This window comes from Neophocaena asiaeorientalis, unplaced genomic scaffold, assembly GCF_003031525.2.
Source record: "Neophocaena asiaeorientalis asiaeorientalis breed wild unplaced genomic scaffold, Neophocaena_asiaeorientalis_V1.1 scaffold263, whole genome shotgun sequence".
Lineage (NCBI taxonomy): Eukaryota > Metazoa > Chordata > Mammalia > Artiodactyla > Phocoenidae > Neophocaena > Neophocaena asiaeorientalis.
In genome coordinates this window covers 1321011-1335589 of record NW_020175015.1, presented here as the reverse complement: position 1 = coordinate 1335589, position 14579 = coordinate 1321011, and the positions used below count along the sequence as shown (strand labels likewise).

The following is a 14579-nucleotide window of genomic DNA, read 5'->3' as shown; positions in this document are numbered from 1 at the left end:
GACTGATTATTCCCATAAGCACTGTGACAATGACCTCTCTTCTCTTTGAGGCATCTTGCTTGGAGGTAAAAGGAGCTGGGCGAGGACAAGATTGCGACTGCTCTACTTGATCCATGAAGGGGAGCAGAGAGGCCAGCCACAGAGTGTGCTAGGAGATTAAGAGTGTTTAGTTTCAAGAAAGGAACTAATGTGACTCTCAAAGGGACCAACTATAGTGGGGAGAATATGGGCTTTGAATTTAGGTGAGTCTGTGTTAAAATCTAGACAGTGCTACATATTAAGTGAATGTTAAACAAGCTATTTCACCTCTGAGCTTCTGTTACTTCATCTATGAAATGAGGTTAAAAAGGTAATTACCTCTAGAGCTTCCCAGCACAGTGCCTGGCAGAGATTGGTTGGTCATCAAATAGTAATTTTTCTTCCCTTTCTTTCCTGTTCACTAATTTCCTTCTCTCCTGCTCCTAGACCTCATTCTGTCACAGTTTAACCATAGATGGGTTCTCTGATTTCATCCAGGCAGATCATGTTCTTGGTTTCCTAGTGGCACGTGAAAGAGGATTCTTTTTCCTACACAAAGCTGGCTGAAAGACTTGCTTTGTCTGTTTCCCCTTTGCGTAAACAAATATGTTGGATATTACCACTCCAATGAGAGGAGAGACCAGACTCACCAGTGCCAGAAAAAAAATAAAATAAAAGAGCAAAAGTCACATTCCCAGGACAGGCTTAGTTAGACCTGCAAGGCTTCCGCCTGCACCCCTCAGAAAACATGACTGAATCAGAATAATAGCACTTCTTCCTCTTGGCAGGACTCTACTTTTTTTTTTTTTTTTGGCCACACTACACGGCTTGTGGGATCTTAGTTCCCTGACCAGGGATTGAACCTGCGCCCTCAGCAATGAAAGCACGGAGTCCTAACCTCTGGACCACCAGGGAATTCCCAGGACTCTACTACATTTTTTTTATCATGACCCGTCCTGGGGAAAGTGAGGAGGGTAGAGTGAACACCACTAGCTGTCCACAAAATCCATTCTTTCTTCCTTAGTAATTGAGGTTTGGCTGCTTGCAGCCAGCTGTGGCCATGTTACTGAACCCTTGTCAATAGATGTGAGAAGATGGGATGTATGCAGCTTTTGCCTTTGCTTGCTTAAGAGCAAATCTCAGGCTCTGGAATTCTGTTCTTTCTCTCTCCTCACTAACTAGAAATGCTTCAACCAGAGTAAACTTGGAAGCTACACGTTGAGGATGGCTGTCATAATCCCAGGTCCCTGAATGAGTAGAGCAGAGCCATCCACCTACTTGGAATGCTGCCTTGGACCATACTACACTGGACCACCTAATCAAATCCTACCTCACATCTCCAGGAAACATCCATGAATACATCCCTCTCCCTCTTCTTGACCATCACATTTAATATTGGTTCCCCACATTTTCTGTACTTAAGTGTATTGTTTCCTATTGGGTTCTTTTTGGTGTAATCTTATTTTGTTCTTTATTTAGTGTGTGCTTCTCGGCTGTTAAGCTAGAAGGAGATCACAAGATGTGACACTCTGCTTCTGCTCCCATTTCCCCAATAGCACAGCTGTTGTGGATGCTGACGGAGCCCCCGTGTGGCCCCTTCCCCAGCTGCTGTGAGTGTTGGCTGCTGTCACCTCAGAGCTGCTGCCTTCTCCAGCTCAGCCAAACGTGAGCACCCGTGGGAGGTTACATGCCCCCCTCTAGCAGCCAGCAGTCAATGGTGACTGACACAGGGTAGAAAAGGATAGTCACTAAAGATGGGGTTGATCCTGTGATGAAAATTGAGCTTCAGAACCTTCCTGAGGAACTAGGCTGTTGCAGATCTCCAACCAAGACAACTGGTCTAGGCTGCAATTGCTCACAGGTGCCACCCTTCTCCAGAGACCTGCCCTCAGCTGATGGGCACCTCCTCACAACCCTCCTCTCTTCCCCCTCCCCACCAGGGTGGCCCACAAGCAATGACTGACAGATAGGGGGCATAAAAGCCCAGTCCCTTTGCCTCAAACGGGTGTAAGTCTGCCTTGTGGTTTACGCCCCAGTTCCCTGTGGATCAGGCCAGGGCTAGATGTGACCTGACATGTACCTTGTTTGTCTTGTTCCCTTTTCTATCTACTTCACTCTTTCCCTTGCACGTTTCCCCCAAAAAGTGCTCCCTCAATAAATGCCTGTCTCAGACTTTGCTTCTAGGGAACCCAACTTCAGTCTACTGATGTCAATACTCTGCCGTCATCTTCCCAAATCATCTCCGGGGACCGTTCAGACCCATGGTCTGGGCTGGGTATGCCATGGTGCTGAAATTGGGCTGAGAGTGAGGAAGGAGCTACGTGAAGAACAAGTGGGCTCTACTGAAGTAGTTGTAAGGAATACCTGCTACATAGAGATGTTATGAAGGTTTTAAAATCTAAATGAGTTAATGTCTGTAAAATGCTTAGGCCATAGCCTGACATGTAGTATCTTAAGTATTAAGTGCTTTTAAGTATTAAGGCAGGGATTTCTTTGATCTTTTTCATTTGTTTATGTATTCCAAGTGTGCCTAGATGAGTGCATGGCACATAGTAGGCACTCAGCGTCTGAATGAGTGATTATTGAAGTTTTGCTTTGAGGGCCCAAGGTGATGTGCTGGGATCTGGCCAGCAGAGGGCAGAACCAGTGCAGCCAAAAGAGCCTATGGGCTGAAGGAGGCAGTGGGATAGAGCTGGGGGGAGAGCCAAGGGGAGTATCTACATCATAAAATATTAGAATGTTTAAATTATACCTTAAAATCTTATATTTTTATTTAGCCCAACGTTGAGTGTACATAATGAGGTATATTGAGCCCCTACTTTGTAAATTAAGACAAATAAGTAGTTCCAGGCCCCAAGATCCCTAGAGTTGCCCCAGTAGCTCCTCTTTGGTTTTTTTTTTTGTTTTTTTTTTGCAGTACGCGGGCCTCTCACTGTTGTGGCCTCTCCCGTTGCGGAGCACAGGCTCCGGATGTGCAGGCTCAGCGGCCATGGCTCACAGACCCAGCTGCTCCACGGCATGTGGGCTCTTCCAACCACTGCGCCACCAGGGAAGCCCCCGGTAGCTCCTCTTTTGAACTACCACATACTCCTCTCAATAAATCCCCTTTTGTGCTTATGCTAACACACACTGGATTTCTGTAACTTACAAGCAAAAGAATTTGTATTACTCTATTTTTAAGCCCTGTGAGTATAAGGACTGTGTGAAGGGGAGTCTCCCCCATAGATGGGGACACTGAACTCCCAGCGCAGCCACTCTGGGGTGCTTCCTGCTCCATCCAGCTGCCGACCTGCTCTCTTCAGGAGGGTGGCCTGGCCACATTTCTGCCTCCAAGCTTCCCTTGTCTTGTTCCGTTCATTCTCTCTGTCCACGTAGATCTGTCCTATCTCTCAAAGCCCAGTTCAAATTCTACCTTTCTCTGGCTCCTCTGCATCCACTCAATCTCATTTCGCAAAATCCTGATAGCATCCATTACCTTATTCTTGTTGGGATTCCATATTTTATTTGGGTGTTTGGGCTGGGCGGTCTCCAAAGTGCCATCCAGCTGTAGACTTCCGAGTCCGTTGTCCACCTATATGTCACGTCTTCTTAAGCAGGTCTCCACCTTCTCTCTCAAGAAGATATGAGGAAAGGCTTGAGAGCGCACACTTGGGGCTCAGCACTGATTTGCATGGAATCAACATGGCTAACTGCTCATGGGAGCAAATGTGTTCTGTGATCCTCCATTCAAGTAACACACAGGTGTTTATTTTCATTTTTTCAAAGGAAAAGTAGCCCCCCCCCCCCCTATTATATAAGAAACATACTTACGGTCAAATAAATCAAATATTACATAAATTTTTAAAGTAGAAAGGGAAAATCACCGATAATCCTTCTCTTCAGAGATAAGTGCTCTCAAAATATGCTTTCAAAGTTTTTGATATACACAAATATGTGTGTTTTGATAGGGCTTTCTGGAGACCCCATGGAGATTCCTTAATAACAGAAATTAAACAGAACAGTGGGAGGTTCCAGCCTGGGATTTGTAGCTGGCCACATTTCATGTATTCAGCTGAAGCATGTGAAACTACTGATATTCAGCTGTTTTTGACCTACAAGCACAGCAGTTTTATGTGGTTCAAATCAATGTATGTGAAGCCTAGAATATCAGATCTGGTAGAGCCCTTAGAGACTTTCAGCTATTTCAACTTTCTATTTCACGGTGCTGAAGAAGGACAAGAGTCAGAGAGGGAAGTGTCTAGCCAGTTTATGTACCACACTGGTAGTAGAATCAGGGCTGGTTCTCTTTCCACTATCAGGTACCTGCCTCTCTTAATATGGTAATCTTCTAGGTGTGATAATAATCTTCTAGAAGCAGATTTCAACTTGATATCAGAAAATTACTCACAGAATTCATTCAAAATGTTAGAGGCTGCCTTAGAGGTAGTGAAGTCCCCAGGACTGGAGATGGGGCTGGGAAAGGCACTGGGACATTGGTGGAAGGGCACAGGGACCATGGAGCTAATGAGGCTTAACAGTCAGGGCTCTGTACTTGCATGGCTCCTTCTTAAGATCTTAGGAGGGGCCCCAACAATGTATTAACATGTTGATATGTTTTTGTAATACTTGCAAAAATAAGATACTTTAAAATTCTTTTTCTTAAGGAGGGCCCCCCAGAATTATATAAGTTTCAGGCCTAGATCCACTCCTAGGTAGCACACAGTTTTGCAAAGCACTAGGCAAGGTGACCAGAGAACCTGGGTTCCAGTCATGTTTTTGTTTGTTTGTTTGTTTTTTTGCCACACTGAATGGCTTGTGGGATTTCAGTTCCCCGACCAGGGATTGAACCCAGGCCCTTGGCAGTGAGAGCACGGAGTCCTAACCACTGGAGCACCAGGGAATTCCTGCCACTTTTATATATTTGTTCAAAGGGCTCCTACTGTCTATAAAGTCTATCTTTGCTGGAAAAAATCCTTATCCACAAGGCCTAGGTCTGCTAGATCCTCTCCTCCTTCCCCAGTGATGACTTCCCTTAGTACTGTTTCTTGTTGATCTTACAGATTAGAACACTGAGGCCTGATGTAACACATAGCTGAGTTCTGGAGGCCCCACAAGATAATCCTCAGGAATCTTGATCTTCTGCCATCCCCGGCCTCTTAGCATTAGAGCATAGACACACGGTTCTTGATGTATACATGATAGGGGTCACTGCGCTTATCCACTTTGCGGGAGCGGGTGTATCCCAGGATGAGGCTGCCTACAGTGGCAGCAAATAGGAACATGACGAAGAGAATGTACATGTAGGAGTTGTCATCGCGGCCAGGTAGGCTGGCCCGCCTCTCCTCAGTCAGGTTGTCTGACCCTGGCCGGCAGAGTAAGTTGCTGTGAAGAGTAGCATTTAGAGCCTTCAACACAGTGTGCAGGCTCTCATACCAGGTCTCAGTCCCATTGGTGGTCTCCATAGCAACAGGGATTCAGGTGGGGGAAGAATCGGAGGATGCTCTGATAGTGAAAGAAAAGAGAGAGGATGGCTTCTGTTACTTGTAGATTGAATGACCTTCCCACTCCTTCAGACCCCAGCTAAAATCCCAACATCACAATTTATTCTAACTACTTGTTTGCTTGTCTGTCTTCTCCACTAGACTGCCAGCCCAAGGAAGGCAGGGAATGTGTCTGTTTTATTCACTGCTATGTATGAGCACTTATGACAGCACTCAGTAGGTGCTCAATAAATACTTGTGGAAGGAAGTCTTCCTTGACCATTGTAAACATGCTGATCTATCCTTTCTTTGGGTTCTAAAAGTCAGTGAGCTTTAGGCTAGAAGGGCCTTAGGGATTATTTAAAGTAATTTCTTCCATTTTACACACAGGCCCAGAGAGAATAGTTGGCTTGTCCATGATCACAGAGAATACTGGAGGTAGAGCCAAGGTACAGCCCTGCTCTTCGATGGCCAGCTCAGAGCTCCTCTGGCCTCCACACCAGCTCTGGGGAGGACTGTGTGGCACAGTTAGAAGACATTCCTCAGAACTCTCCCTCAGCACAGTTCTTTCTTATGCTCCACAGACACCATGTAGAAGATGTTTGGGGTTGGCTTAGATTTCCCCCTACCTGGAGGCCAGAGGCTGGGTCATTTGACCTCTAAAGCATCCTAGGTCCCACTCTAGGTATTCCTAGCTATTGAGGAGAAATTCTGTTGGAAAAGAGGTGGCTGGGGGAGCAGGCAAAGGCTGATAACCACTGCAGGCACTGTGGGCCTGAGGGCTTTGGAGTGAAAGGAATACTCAGTCCAGTTTGGGGTTATACCCACCCCAGAGAGAAAAGACACTAGCACCTCAACTATCCTGCCTTCCAAAACAATGTCACTGTGTACATGGCATATAACTGGTGATAGCAGATGTCCCTTTTCCTTCCTCTCAGAGATCCTTAGTCTACAATGTAGAAAAATAGCCAAAGGCAGCCTTGTATCCTAGTCTCTGGAAAAACATATGTCATTCCTTTAAACAAGGCTCCATGCTCACTTCCTTCAGGAAGTCTTTGTGTGCTCCCAACATACTCCACAAGCTTTATCATCGCAGCCTTCCCTTTGCCCCAGCACTTACATATAAGGCAATGTGTGGCTGTCCTCTTGCTATTGATAAGGGTTATCAGCAGACCACATGCTCCTGGTCAGAAAGGCTGTGTCTCTCCTCCAAGTCTAGGGGACTACCCTAGTTCTCCTTCCCTCAGTGGTCTCCAGTAAAGATGGCCACTTTGGATTTCTCTATAGGCCAGGCACTCAGTGTTCACTGACTGGTTCCAAAGCCCTCCTTTATCTAGGTAGAGCTGTTTAACTTCACTATTAACCATCACGTCTCTTCCCCGGAAAAGATGACAGTTAGTTATGACCATGATAAATATTCATGAAGAACTCTATGAATGCAGAATTTGGGGGGAAGAATCAAAATAATACAGCAATAATCCAGGACTGGCCCACAATTTATGCAAGGCCTTGGGGCCCCCTGCCATCTAGTACTCGGGCAACCTTGTCTGGATGGAAAAGGGGAAGAGTTAAGATCAAGGAGGCATAGGTTCTCATCTACTATCCCACTTGTCAGGCAACAAGTGGGAAAACAACATCACTGTGTACATGGCATATAACTGTGCCTTCCTCTTTCCTCATATGGGCTAATGGAAAGCAGGAGCAGCACAATGAAATTAATGGCTCAGTGAATCACCTGGCCAGTCATCGTTTATGGAGGCCCACTCCTGGGCAGCCTTATTCTGGGAGCTTTAGGAGGCCAGTCCCTACACTCAGGGGCACAAAGCCAGCTCTTAATGTGGGAGACAATGTAGGAGCTACTGGGGCTTAAAGGAAGAAGGGATGAATTCTGACCAGTGCTCAGAGAGTGTTCACAGTGATGGAAGAATTTGAGTTGGACCTTGAAGGATTTTTTGGAAGTAGAGAAGGCAAGGGAAGCAAACAGATGGACTAGAAAGCACACTTTGAAGAATGGAAAGTAGCATAAAGACTGTAAGATGTGTGAAAGGATAAGATAGGATGTGGGATGGAGACATTGGCCCAAACCAAATCATAGAGGGCCTTCAGTGCCAGGCTGCAGAGTTGGAACTTTATCCTGTAGGTGGAGAAAAACCATGGAATGATATTTTAAAAGGGGGTAAAATAATCAGATCTGTGCTTGGAAAGGACACTCTGGCTTCTATGTGGAGTGTGGAGTAAAGAGGGCAGGGAGCCCAGTGATAAGTGAAATAGTGTGGGTTCAAGGTGCTGAGTCCTGAGCTGGGGCAAAGGGGATGACAAGGTGGGGGCAGGGACAGATAGAGGATGTGAGAGGCATTTGGGGGTGGGAATGGCTAAAGCAGTGGTTGCAGGAGGAAGGGGCCTCAGACAGTTTTATAAGCAGACAACAGACAGATGGCATAAGTGTGGGAAGAGCTCACTTTGAGGGAAATAAGTTTCTTGCCCTGTTTGCACTTCAGTTTCCTCATCTATCAAAAAAGATTATCACCAGGAGTTGTTGTTCAGTGGGTACAGAGTTTCAGTTTCGCAAGATGAAAAACTTCTAGAGATCTGCTACATAACAATGTAAAGATAGCTAACACTACTGAGATGTACCATTAAAAATGTTAAGACAATAAATTTTATGTTGCTTTTTACCACATTAAAATTAAAAAAAAATTTTTTTAATTAAAAAGGAAAAAAAAAAAGATTATTATCTCTGCTCTGCCCCCTGCCCCAGGCTTGCTTGAGCATATACTTTTATTATAGTGAAGAGGATTTTAAAAATACATTTTAATAAAAAACACAGTTTTCATTAAAATGAAAATCTGTTTTTCATTTTTGAGAAGTAAATACCTATACACAGCAAAAAAAAAAAGAAATTGAAGCAGTACGTACAATGAAAATGCAGTCTCTCTGTTCCCAATGGCCCAGGTTTCTTTCCCAGGGCAGTCACTGTCACCAGTTTTCTTCGATAGCCTTGCATGGGGGTTTGAACTGACAAGGCAGACGGAGGGCCACCTCCATCTGGAAGACTCACCAAACAACAGCAAATTCACTGGCTCCTAGTCAGCTCCAGGAATCTCCCTGTGGGCGCCCTAAGGCTCCTCTGCCCCTCAGGATGTCCTGACATGTCTTCAGGATGTCCCTGGACACATCTGGGGTCTCAATATTGACTTTGGGAGCTGGGAAGGCCCAGAGCTGGGTGGGGAGGGGACAGAAAAAGAAGGAACTAGACACACAGAAAAAACTTCAGAACGAGGGTGGATCGCCCGAGGCCAAGCCCCAAGGGTTGTGCAATAGCTGTGCTTTGGGTGCTGACACCCTGCCACTTCCCCTCCCCTTCCTGCAGCAGCTGGATCCGGCCAACCTAGGGCTGCAGTTATAGGAGCTGTGCCATGGCCAAGGGACATCCGATTGCTGTCCCCCGACTCCAGATTCATAATGTCTCATCTGGGTGACTTCATGAGAAACCTCAGTTCAACACATGAGCTGCTGCTCAGGGACCAGCTAACAGTGCAGTCTAAAACATCCCCTTTCCCCAGGGTACTGGCATCTTAGCAGGAGCCTCTAAAAGGCTGAAAGGGCCTGAGACCCAAGGAAATGATGTGAGTGACAGAATGGCAGCCAGCAATTGGGTTGCTATTTTATGTAGGAACGAATGATGTTACCAATCAACCTATTTGGATAGACTGGGTATAAACATAGGCATGGCATCAACACTATCTGTACCATAGCTTTGTTGTGAAAATTAAAGAAGAAAAGTATGCAGTGCCTGGCACTAGACACTCCACAGATGTGGTGGTGGTTTTATTTGTGCAGAGCAGAGGCTGGCAAGGCCTTCAGAGTCCATCTAATCTAACCTCCCTCATTTTACAGTGAAAGAAATGAAAACCAAAGAGCTGTCTTGGTTCAGCTGCTACTTGTGTGACTTTGGGCATGTGACTTCCCTTTTCTGGGCCCCAGCTTCTGTCTGCATCTGTAAAATGAAAGGGTTTTTCTATGTAATCTTATAAGGTCCTGATCAGCTCTAACATGAAGATACTACAAAACCATACGTGAGATTTGGGAGATTGGGTAGGCTGGTGGGAGAGGATTTGGGGGACTCTCTAGAGTCCCTTAAATCACGAGATAGAGAAGACTTCAGATTCTTTCCTTACAGGTTAAGATGCTTCAGAGTCCCAGGACTGAGTTACACTTAGTATTCCAGCCTAGATAAACTGAAGGCCAAATTTGCTGACTTGTTCATTTTTCCTCTTTATAGCTCACCTGCCAGGGTGATCTAGCCTGGGGGAGACAGACTCTGTGTTAGAAAGTGGGGGTAGGGGGAAGCGTCGGAGACAGGGTGGGCTCTGACGTGGAGTTCAGTGAGGGGAGTAAAGGTTCACAAAACCATTTATTCCTCACACCCTCCTTCCAGTGCCTCTCTGGATAGACCTGGATGGATATTTGTAGTTCTGATGGAACATGCAAAGGAGCCACAGTTGCATATCTTTAGAAGCTGGGTTGAGGTGGGATGGAGGACCTGTGTGCAAGGAGAGGCAGAGAGCTCATAAAGGGACAGCTTGGTTCTCTATGACCTGCCTCTGGGTCCCAAGTTGGGAATTGGCAGCTGGCAATATGGGGAATTTTGTTCCTCTTTCTGAGCTCCTTGGCTTCCCTCTTCAAGACAGTTGCCGATTGTGAAGGTCTATGGATGGGGAAGACAGAGGTCCTGCCGTGGAGAGTCCCTGACTTGAAACAAGAGATAATCATTTAGGAAGGGAGATGAACAGTGACTGAAAAGAGATTTTGAAGATCGTTTAGAATCTAGATTCTAGGCCAACCCCTCCATTTTGTAGTTGAGAAAGCTGAAGGTCAGAGAAGGGAAGTGACTAGTCCAAAATGACATGGCTAGTAAATGGTAGAGCTCTGATGAGAACCCAGGTCTTTGGGGTGCTGTTCAGGTGCTCTTTCCGCTACAAATGGCAATGTCTTCTGGCATCTGAGCTGCATATCACACCAAACACAGGCTCCTCATGTCCTGGGGCATCATCTCCTCTAAGTCCACCACTACTCCTTTTTCCTGCACTACAGATTCTTGCTAATCTTTTTTTTTTTGGCCACACCACTGGCATGTGGGATCTTAGTTCCCTGACCAGCGATCAAACCCGCACCCCCTGGATTGGAAGTGCGGAGTCTTAACCACTGGACGGCCAGGGAAGTCGCTCTTGCCAATCTTAACTGAGGATCCAGTAAGGGGAGAAGTTGGTAACTTTTGGAGGAGTTAACCTTCCTTTCTAGCCTTGCTCCCCATGGCCCTTTCTGCTCCAGACCTACTCCTGCTCTTCTATACAAGCCAGGTGCACTCTCTTCCTCCACACCCCGATGTCACTCTTTCCAACACATTAGCAGCTTTGCCCAAACTGTTCTTGACTTGAGCTCGCCTGGCCTCTAACTTGGGGATGGAGGCGTAAAGCTGGGACCTGGAGAATGAACTGGGTATCTTAGTAAGGTTTTCTTTCAGGTTTCTCTGGGGAAAAGTGAAACACCACCATCGGTTCTTTTGGTTTCCCTACGCTCTGTTTCAGCTTCTCTTGCAGAATGAGTGTCTGAAGTGCTTGGAAATGTGGTAGAGAGGCAGGGGAAAAAGGCCACATAAAGCAAGTGGATCCAGAGATAACTCCTGGGAATGCACAGTTTTGCCTCTGGCCCCTCTGGTGGTCTTATCACCACCATGGGCTGGTGGGAGAGGAACCTTAACGTATAGTTAGAAGGAGACACAGAAATAGAATCTGAGCTGGAAGGGATCTTAATAATCACGTCATTGGTGTAACCCCCTCATTCAACCAGTGGGAAAAACCACCCCACCCCAAGAGGAAATCACTTGCTCAAGGTCTCACAGCCTAGGAACTGGGACCAGAAACAGGTGTCTCATCCACATATCTTTCCACTATAAGTCCTCTGTTGCCTATAGGACAGTCTAACCTCCTGCGATTATCATTCAAGCTCCTTTGGATATGACCCTGCCTCCAGCCCCATCTCACCACAGCTCTCCCCACTGCCTGTGTCCCATGATACTGAGCTATAGCCATTCCCCAAACATTCCTTGCACTTGCACACCTCTTGCCTTTGCTCATGCTGTTTTCTTAGGCAAAAATACCCTTCCTCTTTTTTATCTGCCTAGTGAACTCCTACTCATCCTTCAAGACCCAGCTCCAATATAACCTCTGTAGACCCTCTCCTGAGACACCACCTTCCCCACTCCCTAGCCAGTTAAGTCTCTTCTTCTCATCTGTTCCTAAAGTGCTTTGCATAAAACCCTATTAGAGCAGTATGCTATACTGAAATTGGGTGTGTATATCTGTATAAATATAAATAGATATAGATATAGGTATACTAAACTGTGCGCTGGGAGGTGTGAAGGTAGGGACCTGTGCCTCATACATTTCTTTATAGCAGGCACTCAAGAATAGGTGGATAAATGTCTCTTCTTATTAGACTATTCCCCCCTGCGCACACACATACGCATTCATGAAAACAGCTTACAGCACTTAAAAAGCAACTTCAAGGGCAGGCCAAAACAGATTCCATTTGGTCTGGGGAAGGGGAAGCTCAAAGAAAAGACACCATCTCAGTCAGATGGGCAAGTGAGTCAGGGGAGGAGGAATTCTAAGCCACCTTTGGAAGCCCAGATGTTCCCTGCACCGGAACCCCATTCAATCCAAAGGGCAAACATTCTTTTTTTTTTTTTTGCGGTACGTGGGCCTCTCACTGTTGCGGCCTCTCCCATTGCAGAGCACAGGCTCCGGACGCGCAGGCCCAGCGGCCATGGCTCACGGGCCCAGCTGCTCTGCGGCATGTGAGATCCTCCCAGACCGGGGCACGAACCCGCGGCCCCTGCATAGGCAGGCGGACTCTCAACCACTGCGCCACCAGGGAAGCCCAGGGCAAACATTCTTGGCCCCAAAACACCAGCAGCAGCTTAGCAACCCTCTTCCCTGTGTACCCACCCAGGGGGCAGCCACACACACACACCTGCTGCACACACACAGTCCAACTCCCAGTCTCCCAGCCTCTAATCTTGCCTTTCAGGTATGCCTTTCATGGTTCCAATCTTGGCTGTATGCTTGGCTATGTGACCTTGAGCACTGCATTTTTGTTCTCTGAATCTCATCTATGAGATGGGGATAATTACCCCTGTCCTGCTTGCCTCACACGCAACTCGGGGAGACCAAAGGGGAAAGGTGTTTTAGAAACTGCAAAGTATTATGTAAACATAAGAGAGAATTACTGGGCAGCCTGGTCACCTGTTTCCTTTTCTGTTTCCCTATCTCCTCCGCCACCCCCCAGTATTACCAAGAACAGCTATCCCTATGTCCCCTCTCCCCATCTTAGGTTCTCCTACCCTCAGAGGAAGCCAGGAGGTTCTTTATTACTTTTCTTCATTCTCAGACACACTCACCTCCTTCAGAAGCCTTCCTTGTTTCTCATCCTCTCTGATCAGCCCTGTAATCTCTCTCCATTTAGGGGTACCATTCTGTAGTCCTGCTGGTGATAGAGAACACACCAGAGTTGGAGTCAAGATACCTGCCCCTATTTTGTAGACATGTCTAGCCGTGTGTCTTGGTTAAGTCATTTCTCCACTCTGAGGCCTCATTCTCCCCATCAGTAAGATGGGATATCTTGTCTTGCCTCCCTCTTGGTAGGCATTTTGAGCATCCACCCATTCAGTTTATAGATAGAAGTGTGTTTTGCAAAGTGTGGAGTGAGTGAGGGATGAAGGTTGTTTGTTCTCATCTTAAGGAGTCAAGAAAATCTGAAAGCAGTTTCCTTGCCTCCAGCTTGGCTCTCCTCCATTCAGAGCTGTTAACTGGCTGGATGCCAGGAGATAAAGAGCAGCTAACATATTTACAATGCACTTTTGTAGCTGAAGTGGAATCAGCCCTGGGCTAGGAGTGGGGAGAATTGGGTTCTACTTCTGTCTGGTCCCTGGTGTGACCCTGGACAAGCCATCTCCCCCCTGGGCCTCAGATTCCCCATATGCAAACTGCTGAGGAGTGGGGAGGGGGATAGGAGGAGACACTCTCCAAGGGGCCCTCACACAGGGGTCTGAACTCCTGTACTTTCTACACAAGAAACTCCCGGGCCCAGTCCCCTTCCCCCACATGCCATACGGAGTACATGGGCAACAGGACCAGGAGGCTCATTTTACATTTGGTGACCCAGGAAAAGAACGCACAAAGCACAGAGCAGGTGGGCGATTGGCACAGGTTTACACAACCTGTAAACTAGAACTCAAGTCTCCTGACTCCCAGCCTAGATCTGTTACTAGTACTAGAAGACATCTAAGGGAGCTTCTAGGCTTTTCCCAGGACTGGGGCGCATAGGGCGAGGGGCACAATAAAGTAGCGAATGGGCAAGGCAACTCGCACGCTGAGCAAGCGGCTCCCGCCAAGCAAGAAGACACGCCGGCTCCCGGAGCGCCATTTCCGCGTGTGCTCTCGCTGCGGAGCCGCAGGTTGGTTGTTATATTGTGCACTCGCATATCTGTGGATGTGGAAGGAGCTTGGGTGCCGCCGTCTCGGGGCCCGTGAGTGCCGACCTAAGCCCCCACGGTTTCCGAGAAAGGCGTGCCAGGAGCCCAGCTTCGCGCTCCCACGTGCGCCCCGGGATCCCTGTGGCTCCGTGCAGGGGAGGATCAGTATGTATCTGCGTCGGGTGGCGGCCTCCAGGGAGGCGGATAGACCCCTCATTTATACCCCTGGCGCCGGCTCAGCCTTCCCGAGCTGGCGGGTGCGCCTTACCTGCCGGTCCGCAAGGCTCCCAGGGGCGCCGTCTGTTCGTTGGACACCTCGCCCTGGGCTCGCGGGTGCCCCGCACTGCGCCCCAAGGCGCTCCGCCAGCCCGCCTGCTCGCAGCCCGCGGCCAGCACCGTCTGCGCCCCCTCCGCTCTGCGTTCCAACCCGCGCTCAGCTGCCTTTTCCCTTCCTCAGGGCGTCCCCTCACCCGGCCCCGCCCGGCCCCTAACACACCCACTTCTCCCGGAGCTGGCTTCGGGCGCCTCCGCCCAGCTGCTTGGCCTCACCCAGCTGTGGGCTGCGA

General features: G+C 47.9%; 1 protein-coding gene and 1 pseudogene across 6 annotated transcripts; one reads left to right on the top strand and one right to left on the bottom strand.

Moving 5' to 3' along the window:
- LOC112411080 (anaphase-promoting complex subunit 13 pseudogene) overlaps window positions 1-14579 on the top strand; it is a 67563-nt pseudogene that overhangs the window by 42012 nt on the left and 10972 nt on the right.
- Window positions 4817-14459, bottom strand: KCNE3 (potassium voltage-gated channel subfamily E regulatory subunit 3). 6 transcript variants are annotated; one of them, XM_024761956.1, is made up of 4 exons: window positions 14282-14458; window positions 12940-13025; window positions 8536-8696; window positions 4817-5499 (listed from the first exon to the last, which is right to left on the bottom strand). In XM_024761956.1, the coding sequence occupies exon 4, from the start codon at window positions 5457-5459 to the stop codon at window positions 5160-5162; it is 300 nt and encodes a 99-aa protein (XP_024617724.1). In that variant the 5' UTR covers window positions 5460-5499; window positions 8536-8696; window positions 12940-13025; window positions 14282-14458; the 3' UTR covers window positions 4817-5159. The 6 variants fall into 6 exon arrangements, with proteins under 6 accessions (XP_024617724.1, XP_024617720.1, XP_024617723.1 ...); XM_024761952.1 differs by having other exon boundaries at window positions 8394-8696; window positions 14282-14457; XM_024761955.1 differs by having other exon boundaries at window positions 8394-8696; window positions 12940-13022; window positions 14282-14457.

Bases quoted from the DNA above. Each gene is read 5' to 3' on its own strand.
- KCNE3 (XM_024761958.1), bottom strand. From the start codon at position 5,459: ATGGAGACCACCAATGGGACTGAGACCTGGTATGAGAGCCTGCACACT.